General features: G+C 38.3%; 1 protein-coding gene across 1 annotated transcript in view; it reads left to right on the forward strand.

The window, feature by feature from the left end:
* The window catches only part of pnp4b (purine nucleoside phosphorylase 4b), a 100,415-nt gene that overhangs the window by 42,004 nt on the left and 44,549 nt on the right, over positions 1 to 13,862 (forward strand). The window contains exon 3 of the mRNA XM_039737431.1: positions 7,096 to 7,199. Coding sequence (XP_039593365.1) covers positions 7,096 to 7,199 — 104 coding nt within the window. The remainder of the gene's footprint in view (positions 1 to 7,095; positions 7,200 to 13,862) is intronic.

Raw genomic sequence — 13,862 nt, forward strand, 5'->3', positions numbered from 1 at the left:
CACAAAAATGCATGCAAGCTTAAAATTACCAAAAAGCCAGGCCTGTTCTCTGTAACAGTCTAGGCCCACTGGATAGGCCTCACCCCAGACTGCCTACCCCAAAACTCAAATGACAGGCTCCTGGCCTGCACAGCCCCAAAAATGAGGCTTAGGCTTTTAAATATCAACAAGTTTGAAAAATGACCACAAAAAGGAACAGAGGTGAACCACAGAGCTTCTAGTCCTAATATAAACAAAAAGTTTCTTTATATTTAAAGAATGGGAGACAGAAAAATGAAGCAAGTTGAACAAGTACAAAAATCACAAAACAAAAGAACAATACCTTATTTGTCTACTGTATAACCAATAGCAGGTGTTACAAACCAATAATTTCCAAGTAAGATACATTCCAATCATTATCAAGTAAGAAAATGTATGGCATGTATGCCATGTAGAGGACTTGGTAAGCTGATTTAAAAGTTAGAGTGGTTTTAAATTTTTCTCATCACTTCTTTCATATTTTGTAAACATTTGGTCATATTTAAAATTTAAAGTGATAATAGTATATAATTACATGTATTAGTAACAACAACCACAACATTTATTTTATAACACATTTTCATTCAAATAATCTAGCTCAAAGTGCTTTACAAGATGTCAAACAGAAAGTTATAAGAAAAGAACAACAAACAAGATTAGGTAATAATATTAAAGAATAAAAAGCCAAATTAAAATAATGTTTTTTTAGCATTTTATTTAATGTTCCACAGTATTTGTCTGCTAAATTTCTTGTAATGTATACCAGATTTTAGGTGCATAACAGCAAAGTACCACCTCAACACTTCTTTTAAGCTTGGCTCATGGAATTATAAGCAGACTAATATTAGTAGATATTAGAGTGGTGGCCCTGAGGCTAGGAATCTTTGCTGGTAATAGGAAGGTTGCTGGTTTGAATCCCATAAACACTACTCCATTGGGCCCTTGAGCAAGGCCCTTCTCTGGCTACCTGATAGTCTTTCATTTCAATTTTACTGTACTGATCAATGTAACTCTTCTATTACTTTTTTAATATGAAAATTGGAAATATCCACCAGTAGTTGACTAGTTTTTGAAATTCTGTACATGGAGTATTTCTTCTTTTCTTACCAGTTTTAAACTCCCAACTGTGGAGGAAATATTTGGTATTATTAGAAAATCCAAGCCCTCTACCTGTCAGGTGGATTACATTTCTACTTATTTGATTAAATTCTGTTTGTCTTCTCTTTGCTCTCTAATAACTAACATCATACATTCTTATCTTATCTCTGGATTTGTTCCTTTATCTTTTACAATGGCTGTAATAACTCCAATTCTCAAGAAATCTGGTGCAAATCCCTACAACCTAAATAATTATCGTCCAATCTCAAATTTACCTTTCCTTTCAAAAACACTTGAAGAAACTGTTTCTGAGCAGGTTCACACTTACCTTACTGACAATCATTTGTTTGAATAATTTCAGTCTGGCTTTCGTCCATGTCTTGGGTCCCCTTCTATTTATTTTTTATCCTATGCCCCTTGGTCATATCTTTAGGAAATTTGATATTAATTTTCACTGTTATGCTGATGACACCCAGCTCTATCTCTCTACTAAGCCTAATTCTACTCTTCCACATTCTTTCCTCTCTGACTGCCTGCAGGAAGTAAATCATGGCTGTCTGCTAATTTTCTTAAATTAAATAGTGATAAAATGGAGGTTCTTCTGGTAGGAAGCAAATCTGTTTTGGATAAATGTAAAAATATTTCATGTTTTGAGATAATGTGGCCCAATGGAAACATCGAAGCAGTGGACCCAGAATAGATCATTATGGTACAACATATACAATATCATGGGTCTCCGAAGTATAATCACCACAACTCATGAATGTTCTACCTGTAAAGTTAGACTGAAACATATTTAAGATGCTGCTGGAGAAGCCCATCCACTGTCTAAGAGGATTTATAAGAATACTGTGGTCTATGGTGTCAAATGCTGCACTCAAGTCTAAGAGAACAAGAACAGATATATGACCTCTGTCCGCATTACCTCGCAAATCATTTACTACTTTAACCAGAGCAATTTGGGTACTAGCAGATGAGTTTCTGTCATAGACAGATATAAAGACTCATGTGCTATTGTTGTAGTATATTAAGACCTGATGCATTCAAAGCAGTGCTACTGTTCCAGTGTGGTTTTCATTTCTTTTTTAGAGCCACATCCCTGACGTGGCTTTATAAATACACTGAAATTAACCGCATATTGTTTATTATTTTAATGCATCTGATTGTAATTACCCTGTAACAATATAATTGTCCACAGAATGGTCAAACTATTATTAATATCATAGCTGCTTTAGTGTTGTTACTGTCACTGCACCTTCTTCTTCTTGTAGCTGCTCCCGTTAGGAGTTGCCACAGCAGACCATCTTTTTCCATATTACTCTCACTGCACCACACAGAGTATTTATATCACTGTATCTGAGTGGGGAATCACAGCTCTATAGCAGCTGATTGAAAAGAGAATTATTGGTATACAGCATCAAGCACACCATCATCCCAAGAAATATAAACGCAATCTATCAGTCCATCAAGAGCTCCATGTAGAACTGTTTGTACTTATAAGAACCTGGACACAAATAGAAGAACATACACAGGCTTGGACCGCAATAGAAGTAAAATCCTGCAGTACTTCTTTGTATTCCTTGCTCTGTGCTCCAATAAACACACGTTATCGGCAATATACAAATAACCCAATTGTGCTCCACTCACTTAGAATCTGGAACCAATGTAGAAAGCATTTTAAGACAGAGAAGCTTCTATCTGTCGCACCTTTGCAAGAGAACCACCTCTTTCAACCTTCACAAACATGCAGTTTTTAATATCTGGAAAAAATTTGGAATTAGCTTGCTTAGAGATCTTTATGTAGACAGCGTCTTTGCATCCTATGAACAATTAAATTCCAAATTTAACATTCCAGCTACAAATTTCTTTCACTATCTTCAAATCAGGAACTTTGTTAAACAGAACCTTCCAGATTATCGTATCCTCATCTTGCACCCTCATCCATGCTGGAAAAAATATTTCTCAATCTCAAGGACTTAGACTCATTTTACAATCCCTCCCTTTCAAAGATCCAAGAGGACACTGGGAAAAAGATCTCTCAATTAATATATCAGAAAAGGAGTGGAAAGTAGCAATGCAGAGAATTCACTCGCCTCCATATGCGCAAAGCATACAATTATACAACTCAAAATTATATATCGAGCACATCTGTCTCGACTAAAACTCTCCAAAATGTTTCCAGGGCATGATCCAACCTGTGAATGCTGCAACCAAGCCCCAGCCTCATTAGGTCACATGTTCTGGGCCTGCACCAAATTAACATTATTCTGGACAAAAATTTTTACTTACCTTTCAAATAGCCTTGGACTCACAATCCCTCCTAACCCATTAACAGCTGTGTTTGGGGTTCTTCCAGAGGGGATTAAAGTGGAGAAGGACAAACAAACTGTGATTGCATCCACTACACTTTTGGCACGCAGACTCATTCTGATAAACTGGAAGAATCCAAACTCTCCTCTTTTAAGTCAGTGGGAAACTGATGTGTTATATTATTTGAAATTGGAAAAATCAAATTCTCAGTTAGAGGATCCTTACAGACTTTTTTCAAAACATGGCAGGATCTAATCAGTAATATTTTAAAATAAGTTCATAAAGCACAGAGAATTTATTAATTTAGGTATGTTTACAAAATTTAACGCGGCTTGGCTTGGCTCTGTTCTTAACTCAATCTTTCTTTTTGTAAAAACTCCATTGCTTTGTATGGATTGTAATAAAATTAATAAAAAAATAAAAAAAAGAACTGTTTGTACTTATAAGTACAATCACCTCACTGTAAACTTGCGATACAGTTATAATATTGCACAAACTAAGCCACTTTATAAAGCGCATATTTACATATGATATCATTTTTAAAATGAAATGCAGCAAAGTATGTTTATTATATTATACAGATAAAATGTTAACTTCATTTAAATAATCTATATTGTTAATAATTAAACATGTGAGGACACAGTGTTGCAGCGCTAGCAAGGAGCTGGTGCTCCGTTCACAGATTGTTCCTGCCTCGCACTGTATTATTGCTGGGGCTGGCACGACACTAGAAGGAAAGATGGATGGAATAATTAAACACGTACTATGAAGATATTTCAATGTTCCTTAAAAGTTTGGAAGAATCTGCAGTCTAAGCTTACAGATGGCTTAACGTCTTTTACAGAGCTGATTGTGAGGTGATTGGGTATTTGGAGAAAGAAAAGTAAGGACAGGAATTGGAGATTGGTATGTTCGAAAGAGACAGTACTGCTTCAATAAATTATTTCATCGAAGGTCGCGCAGCAATTATCTTGCGTGAGGCATGAACAATCACTGTGCCACCATGTCCCGATGTTTAATAACATGCTTTAACTCCTATCATCATGAAAATGATATCAAGTATACATCTCAGTATTTTAATTATTCAGAGAACTATAATATCATGAATGTAATGCACCTTTAATGACAAAATAAACTAGGTGATTAAAGTGGAAATTTCTAGATTAAAGTTGACATATCGTGCTTTTTCCCCTCTGTGTGTCTATTTTTTTTTCTCTGTACCCTAATAAGCTTTCATGTGACACTCAGATGGTGGGCTACGACTCACCTTTTCACTGCGACTTTGATATCTGACAATTTTTTTATTTCGAGCACTGTGTGATTTTGTGAACTTGAGTTTTCGAGTTTCTCTGACACTCTATGTCACTTGATCAACTTCCTTTTGTTGTTTATACCACTGTTTAAACCAACAAATAGTACGTTTTTCATTTCCTCCACTTGGTATTTGCTGAAATTCTTCTATTTCCACTATGCTTTTGCCATTGCCTTTTCACAGAACACAGAGCTTAAGGGCTATTTATATTGATTTGCATATTCAAAGAGGTTTAATTCTGGGAGGAGTTTGGGGAGTTGGGGAGCGGCAGCAGGCATGTGCACGTGCGTTACTTTTCACGGTGACCGGGATTTATGGAGCGGAAGAACATGTAATTTGGTGAAAGCACATATTTATGCATGTAGATTTTTTTGTGCATTCGAACATTTCTGTTTTTGTCCTTACACCATGTTTTAGTGTGAATTCTACGCATGGCGTTATGCATGAAGCTCCAGGAGACTTAGGTAAACTAGCCACTCATTCCCTCCAGGGCATTCTACCGTAGAGTCAATACTGGGCCATCTGATATATTAACAGAATGCTTCTATCTTTTGATTTCAGTGCTCCCAGTGTCTGGTGTCTTATTCATGGACAGGTAAACAGCTTGGCAGTTAAATGTGCTACAATAATAGCCTGAGAAGAAGCTTAGTGGCGGTTAATATTTTTGTATAAATGACAAAAAGATATGTAATATGCACAGTGAATCAGCACCTCTAGTCAGCGTATGCTAGATTAACATAGTGAGTATTCAGCCTGGATTTAAAAGTTGATACTGATGAGACATCTCTTATATGAGCAGGCAGATCATTCCACAACATTGGGGCTCTGTGTTCAAAAGCTCGGTCTCCCACTTTTATGTTATTAACCTCTTTGGCATTAACCCAGAGAGTAACTTGGGCTCAAAATTCTGTCTAATTATGGTTAACCACAAGTCAGTCTCAGGGTGACATTTAATGATCATTTTTAATCCTAAATAACACTCAGAATAGTATTCTGCTCCCATCTAGTGAATGAAATAATATAATTCTTCTAAAACTCATACATATTTCTATGTATTTTTGCACTCTAAGGTAATTCATCAATATTCATGAGTGGGGTGGAGCTTTTAACCAAACCCCACTGGTATGTAAATGAGAGGTTATTAAAATCAGTTTTAGAACAGACTGAAACTGAACCATTAGTTGAATCAAGCGATAATGGTGACAATGTGGTCATCAGATGTTAACATGCATAGTGAAACTGATTGTATACTGTACTGTGTGACCAAATCACTGTAACATTCTGGATGACTTCAGTCACATGACATCACAGCAGTTCAGTATCTACATGGTCAAAAGGCAAAATGATTGCAATCAAGAAGAATTACAGGATAGCTGTTAGCCCTCTAATCATTGTTCACAATGCAGCAACTGTCAATGTTTGTGTCTGGAGAAACCTGGAAGTCACTAAGCCTTGTGCTATGGTAACCTGCAATAATACAAGGTTTGCATTAAGGGCTGACATTCTTCCCTTGAACATGCAAAAGAAAAAATATTATAAGAAAAAAGATCAAAGAAACACTTATTTACTGTCGTGAGTGCAACATTGGGCTGAGTGTTGGTGACTGTTTCAAAACATATCACATAAAGGACTTGTATTAAATCTACATCAGCACAGCAGTGGACATTAGATATGCCTTTCCTGCTGTATTTATGTTGATGTTTTGGAAATTACATGTTTCTGTTAAAGTAATAGGGCAGTACTGTGGCGCAGTGGGTAGTGCTGCTGCCTCGCAGTTAGGAGACCCGGGTTCGCTTCCCGGGTCCTCCCTGCGTGGAGTTTGCATGTTCTCCCCGTGTCTGTGTGGGTTTCCTCCCACAGTCCAAAGACCGTGTGCTTGGTGTAGATGTGTGTGAGCCCTGTAGTGGGCTGGCACCCTGCCTGGAGTTTGCTTCCTCCCTTGCACCCTGCGTTGGCTGGGATTGGCTCCAGCAGACCCCTGTGACCCTAGTTAGGATATAGTGGGTTGGATAATGGATGGATGTTAAAGCAATAACATTTTGTATTGCTGAAAAACATTCAACAATATTGATTTATTTTTCTAATGCTAAGGAGTGTAATGCTTGAAATCTTCAGCAGGTCATCATCTTGAGTTATATGTATGAAGGCTGTTTTGACAATTGTGCTTTATACTGTACTGTACATTCTTATGTTGTAAGTTGGTTGAACAAATTTTGCTGTATTCTCTATTTACAGTATGACAGTACTACTACTACTTGCACTACTACTAAATACTATAGTTTAAAAATAAGAAAGCTGCAGGTTATATATTTTAAATTTTAATAATTTGGAGTGTATGTATTCTTTTTCATCAACAGTGGCTGGTCATGAAGGGTGTCTTGTCTTTGGAGATCTGAAGGAAAAACCATGTGTCTTCATGCAAGGCAGATTTCACCTATACGAAGGATATTCAATGTGTAAGGTAACTGAAGACTGTTTAAAACACTAGAATAAAGTTTATTAGATGGCTTTAAAATATTGCCTATGGTGATGAAAAACATGCATAGTTTAATAACCTTAAATATATTGATTTTTTAAATTTACTATATGTAAAGAAAATTCTTTTATGGTAATAAATATCCATCATTTTGTAAGTATCCATGGAACTGAACTAGTAGCTCCCTAATGTGTACTTAAAGGGAATTGTATATTCTTCATACTGAATCAGTGCGTGTGTCATTTTAAGAATAATTAATGACGTTGTATAGCTAAATTAAAAAGACAGCCTTAAATGAAGTGATTTTACAAAGATAAATATTTTTACAAAGGTTATATATGGGTTGCATATTGCATTTGCGGTGGTATGTTGGTTGAGCGGTTAATATTATTGTCTCACTTGGTGAGTCACTGTCTATGTGAAGTTCATGTTTCCCTTGTAGTTTCTTTTCAGGGTACCCCATTTCTCCCCCTACATCTCAAAGGCACACATGCTAGTTTGACTGGCATCTCTAAACACAGCCAGAATGAGCGAGTGTGGGAATGCACATGTATGTGTGTGATCTGATGCCCCATACTAGACTGGTTGTTACCTAGTGCTTGATGCTACTGGCCCCTAGAAAATTTGAATTAGTAGAATTTAATTCAGAAAACTGGTGTATGGATGAATATTAGTATATTAAATATTTGAATTGTACTGTAAAAGCCATGAGGATAGAAGAGACAGGCACAAAAACACATACCACTCAATATTTGAGGTTTGAGCCCTCAGACAGCTGGGTGGATTTACTACTTAACACCAGGCCACAGGAAAAGTGGAGTACTGTAGTAATTGAAGAAGAGAATTTTGTATCAGTGGTACGAAGAACATTTTAAGATTTCCTTGCAAAAAATATTTAGCTTTGCAGAAAGAGTAATAAATACATTATGAGTTTATGCAGCTGAACTCAGTATCAGTGATCCTGTATTTCTCCAGTATCCTGTAATAAATATAGACCTAACTTGTCAGTCTGTTCATAAATAAAAATGCCCTTACCTTCCTAATATTTATGATTGTATTACAAATTGCTGCAGCTTATTTAAGACTCGGATACTGCACTGTAAAAATGAAACACATCTAACATAAATTAATTGTGTCTTTGTTTAATCTACTGAGGTGTCTGGCTGGTAGGAAGAAGCCAGTGGCAAAGGTCTCTCAGGATGGTACAGGGCATACATACAGAGGGGCTCACCCTCTAGTGGATCCTGTGTGTCCACAGTAGCATTGGCAAGACCTCTCCTACTGCTAGAATGGCTTGCTCTTTGCTGCTCACCTGAAGATAGTCTGAGAGACTTAACGCTGCCCTGTGCCATTCAGGTGGTTTGTGTGCCTCCAGTAACTTCCAGCCAGCCAGGCTTCACTCACAATATAATATGACATTTTTTTTTACTAAATAAACGTATTTCATCCATATTTCTACTCTATATATGGTGATACTATTAAAGTTCTAAATTAAATTCATTGAGCTTCTTTTGCATTCCAATGAAGATCAAAATACAGTACCTTTTATGAAAAGCAAGCACACAAAAATCAGTAAAGCCTATTTCTAAAACTCACATCTTCTTGTGGATTTGATGTTCAATTTTGTCATTTACAAATTTTCCTTTCTGCAAAGTCATTAATCTGTCATGACCCTAAAGATCTATGGATCACCCCAAGGCTAAGAAGCATGAACTTCCAGAACATACAGGAGAATTCTCCGTATGACTGCACTGTTGAACACATTGGTCCACACGGTCCACCTGTTTCTATGTCCTTATGGCAATTGGAAAAGGTGAATGAAGAAATTAGTCCTAATAGAGTCAGCCATGTTGCACTAACTCATTTTTGCAATCTTTACAGACCACAGAAATAAAGCAAAAAATATCAGAGAAGTGTTATTGCCTTTGGTGATTTTCTGTTTGTATTGCATCGTGTTTAGCAGAATAAATTCTATTCATTTTGTAGTCTAAGAACACCTTCTAGCCTTTTGCACTAGCTTATCTTGAGATCATTTTTTATATCAGTCTCTCTACTTGATTCTTTCTGATCTTATCTTTGCCTTTCGCTCTGACAATTCACTTGACAATGTGAGTGCTGCAAGCTTATCTGATGACTTCATATTTTCAGTCGACTTACTTAGAATGAAAACATCAAAGAGACTGCTTAGCTTAAAGTTCAGCCCAGGTAAAGGTGAAAGCTGTTTTTCTTATTAGCAGGGCAGCACAGCAGGCACTATTGCTGCCTGCCACCTATTGGGTTGTACCTGATTGTTTTTGCATGTATGTACTTTTGTAAGTCTCTGTTGTGATGTAAGGTTTTGCATATAACTTGATAAATGTTTTGTATGTCTTTATTTATAATTTAGGCAAAGCAATGTAATTTAGTGTTACTTTTGTGAGAGGCATTCGTGTTTGCACCCCCCCCCCCCGTTTACTAAGTTTCTTTGTAATTTTACGACAGGATTTGGGGGATGTGTCTTAAACCAGTTTGATGAGTATTTCTCTGCTAAAGTCTTTCAACACCCGCACATAAAGCCAGGTTAGCTTAACATATGGTCTTGGGTTGCAGGTGTTAAGATGTACTATTTCCCCCCATTGGTCTGAGATATGGCTGTTTGGAATTGGCTTGCCTCAGAGGCCTTTATGTACCATGATGTCCTATTGGCTGTAGGGGTTGGACAGAAAAACCTATAAATTTGCTTGCTCAACCACATTCTCTCTCTCTAACCAACATATGAAAAGAAACATCTCTTGCTAACCTGTGATGATGTAGAAGTATCTTTCTCTTGTTAACAACTGATGAAGATCATCACACTATGAACTGACAAGAACAGCACAATGAAGAGCACAGCTTCAGCCATATTGAGACAGGCTTGAGGCCTGTTCTGAAGAAAGCTGAGCACCAACGATGCCTTAACTAGAGACATTTTAAGTAACTACAAGTCTGTGTGCCACCTGAGTTACACATCACCATTTAATCAGGTTGTATGATTGCCAATATTCAAATGTACTTTGCATTTTGTTATTATTTCTGAATATTATCAGTAATACATTATTTTATGTGCAACTTAACTCCTGCTTGTCTTTTTACTACATCTAATTGCCTGAGGTTATATATAAAGAAGGGAAGGTGGGGATAAGTTATATACAGTGGTAAGTCTGTGAGATTAGGCATTCTAAGGCTACATATTAATAATACAATAGGGGAAAGTAGAGCAATATATATATATTACTCTACCAAGATAAAACAGTCTCTTATATGTGCATAAAGGTCTTTTTTTGGATTCCAGTTTTCTCACATATTTTCAAGGCATAGTGTTTCAAAATTGCTCTTAAATGGGGTTGGGTCTGATGATGTTCACTCCAATATTTTACTCATTGGGGTGATCATTACCTTTAAGACAAGCCTTAGCATACAATGAAAAGGGAAAACAGGTATAACAAAATGGAGTTACAGATGGAATTTAAAGGATATTTTACTTCAAAATACAATGTAACCCATGATTTGTGAATGTTGACCTAACAAGTATAAACACAGTTTATAAGCTGATCAGCTTCTGAAGTGATTGCTTGTAGTCCACCCCCCAACTTCTAGCAAATGCAGAGGTAGCCACCAGACTTACGTATCAAAGAAGCCATTACCTTTTTAAAATGAGGGACGGATAGAATCAGGCCAATACCTAAACCCTACTGTGTTTCCACCCTGCCACTCGAATATTAACAACACCCCAGAAGAATGCCCATACAGGTTAAACACACCCAACACACAAATATATAAATATTCCTTATTTACTAGAATAACTACTTACAAACACAGTAAACCATAATAGAGACAAAAATACTAAACCAACACCTCGAACAAACCCCCACATGATGATATTTACAGTCCTGGAAAAAGTCCTTACTGTAGGTGATGGAAGTGGTGCTGGAAGCATAAACTATGGTTAAAGGATGGAAAGAAGTGTGGAATGCTTCCTTTTAATAAACTGCTTCCCGGAACTTGGATAGTGAAATACGGACCTACCACCAGAGTCCAGAAAAATAGTCTTTGGAGGTGCACCTCTCCTTGAAGAGCATCAGTGGACTGGATTGGGAGCAAAAAGAACCCACCGCTGTTATTAAATCTGGTGCCTGAGCACCATCCTTCTCCACTACGAATGCCCAGTTAATGAAAGGTTTATGAGCTGCTGCTGATGAAGTTGCTTGGAAAATGGCACAATCAAAAAGTCCCATCACATCTTTCTCTTCTGGTTTTATCGGTACAGTGCATACAAACCAAAAACTACAAATCACACCAGCCCCTCCGCATCAGTGCAAACCTGTTTAAAGGCACCGACCCCAATTTACAAATAGGATTTGTGCAACCAGTGTTGTTATTGACATGTAACAATCACTCAGGACATGCGTACACACAAATAAACCCCCCTATGTGGCCCCGCTACATGCTTACTGTCAGAGTAAAGAAAAGCATAGACACTGCTGACCTGATTTACATGAAAGTTTGTATATCTTATGTAATTTAAAAAGATACTAATTTAATTTCATGGAAAGGAGTGTGCCCTCTTTTACTGACATGTGGTAGCAGAGAGTAACTAGTTGGAAAGACCATATTAATTATTTTTGAATGAGGCCAGGGTTCTGCACTAGACCTCTTACTTGAATTAATGCCATTTAGTGTATCTTATCATCATCAAAATGGCTGTCCCCAATATCTTCCATCCATTAATCTTTTTTTCTGCTATTGACACAATAATATTAATAACTAGCTGTGGAAGTCTGTGCTGTAAAAAGCATGGGGTCCTAGAAACTATTGAAATTGTCAGGAAAAAAATTGAAATGTGGAGATGTCAGGTAAGGGACTACTCTGTCCTAGGAGGTTTCGTTTTGTGGAAAGGCTCGCTTTGCTTGTGTTTTAGTGGCTAAGCGAGTGACTCTTTCTTTGGAGGTTTCGTTTTGCCAACGCGCTGGCCTCTCTTGTGTATCCTCGGAAGTGGAGCCCTTACCCAGACTCCACCTCTCACTTCCAGACAGATAGACACACACACTTCCACACGTAGATGTTTATATATAAGATAATAAAAAATAATCCATGCTCTTACTCTGTTATGTAAAGCAGGGTCATGGAGCAGCTGAAGCCTAATGCAGCAATCATTGGTCACAAGTTAGCAACAACACCTGAACAGGGCGCCACTACCTCACAGAGTTGAACACACACACACACCCCACACACATTTGGGCCAGTTTTGCAATACCAATTCACCTAAGTTTAATCAGGTTGAAGTTTAGTAAGTTAGATAAAGATGTAACGGGAAAGGCAGCATTTTACAGAGGAGATGTCTACATGGAGTCTGCATATTCTCCCCATGTATTGATGGATTGATTGATATTAGTGAATGTCAGTGAGTTTTCACACAAAAACCTTGACCACACTTCTTTTGTTACCATTTAAAAAATTTACATAATGCATTTAAAAAGTGATCATTCATTTGTAGTGCTTCGATCTGCTAAATCATGTACTTTTTCATTTCCTTTTCATTGCCTTTTTCTTTTTCTGAGTATTTTTTTTATCGTGTTTGCACACAATTTGCCACGGGTTGTTATAACTCTACGCATGACAGCTGTTGCAAGCAGAGAAACAAGCATGAATTGTATCCTTTGTGAACTTGAACCCAGACACAGACAGACATGAACGCCAAATGTCCCAAAACACACACGTTTAATTCCTTCTCTACACAATGAACACAGTGTACAAGTCCCCACCAATAAAGCTCTCAGTCCTTTCTCTTTCTCTCTTCTATCTCTTTTCTTCTGCCACCTCCACTCCTCGCTCACAAGCTTCGTCCTCTTCCATCCAACTCCAGCTCTCTTAATAGAGTGAGACGTCCTTTTATAACACCCCGGATGTGCCTGGAACTTCTTCCGGCAGCACTTCTAGTTGTGGCGGAAGTGCTGCAGACCTGGCCATGGGCCCTAACAGGGTCAAACCTCCAAGCACTGAACCTGTGGCCCAGACGCAGGCCAGGGCAGCTGCCCCCTTATAGTCCAGGAGAGGTGTTGTCCCCCTTCCAGTTCTTCCAGTCATCCCGGCTGGGTAGGGTTCCCAGCCATCCGCCACACTGCCCTGCCTGTAGGGTGAAGCAGCCTGTCCCACAAGAGTTGGTTTCTCTCCACAACGGGGTGCCGGCATACTTTGTACCACGGTCTTAGCCTAAAACACACAAGGAAAAACTCCACTTCCTGAAGTCCTCTGACACGCCGTACAGACAACGTCTCCACCCATGGCCGGTACCGTGGCAGTTGTAACACCGGCGTTCCCCTTTCTGCATCCATCCCCCATGAAAGCAGGATGGGAACATCTGCCACATTGTCTCTCCAGCCACTCCTCACTTGCAAGCTCCATCCTCCTCCACCTCCTAATGGAGTGAGGCAACCCCTTTTATATCACCCTGGATGTGCTCCAGGTGCTTCACAGTGATCTTCCAGTGGCACTTCCTGGAGTGGCAGAAGTGCCGCATGAGCACCCAGAAGCACTCCGTGTGTGCCTGTAACTTATTCCGGCTGCACTTCTGATTATGGGTGAAGTGCTGCAGTCCAAGGCTCTATAATCCTCCAAGCGCCCCCTGGCGGT

Source organism: Polypterus senegalus, chromosome 15, assembly GCF_016835505.1.
Source record: "Polypterus senegalus isolate Bchr_013 chromosome 15, ASM1683550v1, whole genome shotgun sequence".
In the NCBI taxonomy this organism is placed as follows: Eukaryota; Metazoa; Chordata; class Cladistia; order Polypteriformes; family Polypteridae; genus Polypterus; species Polypterus senegalus.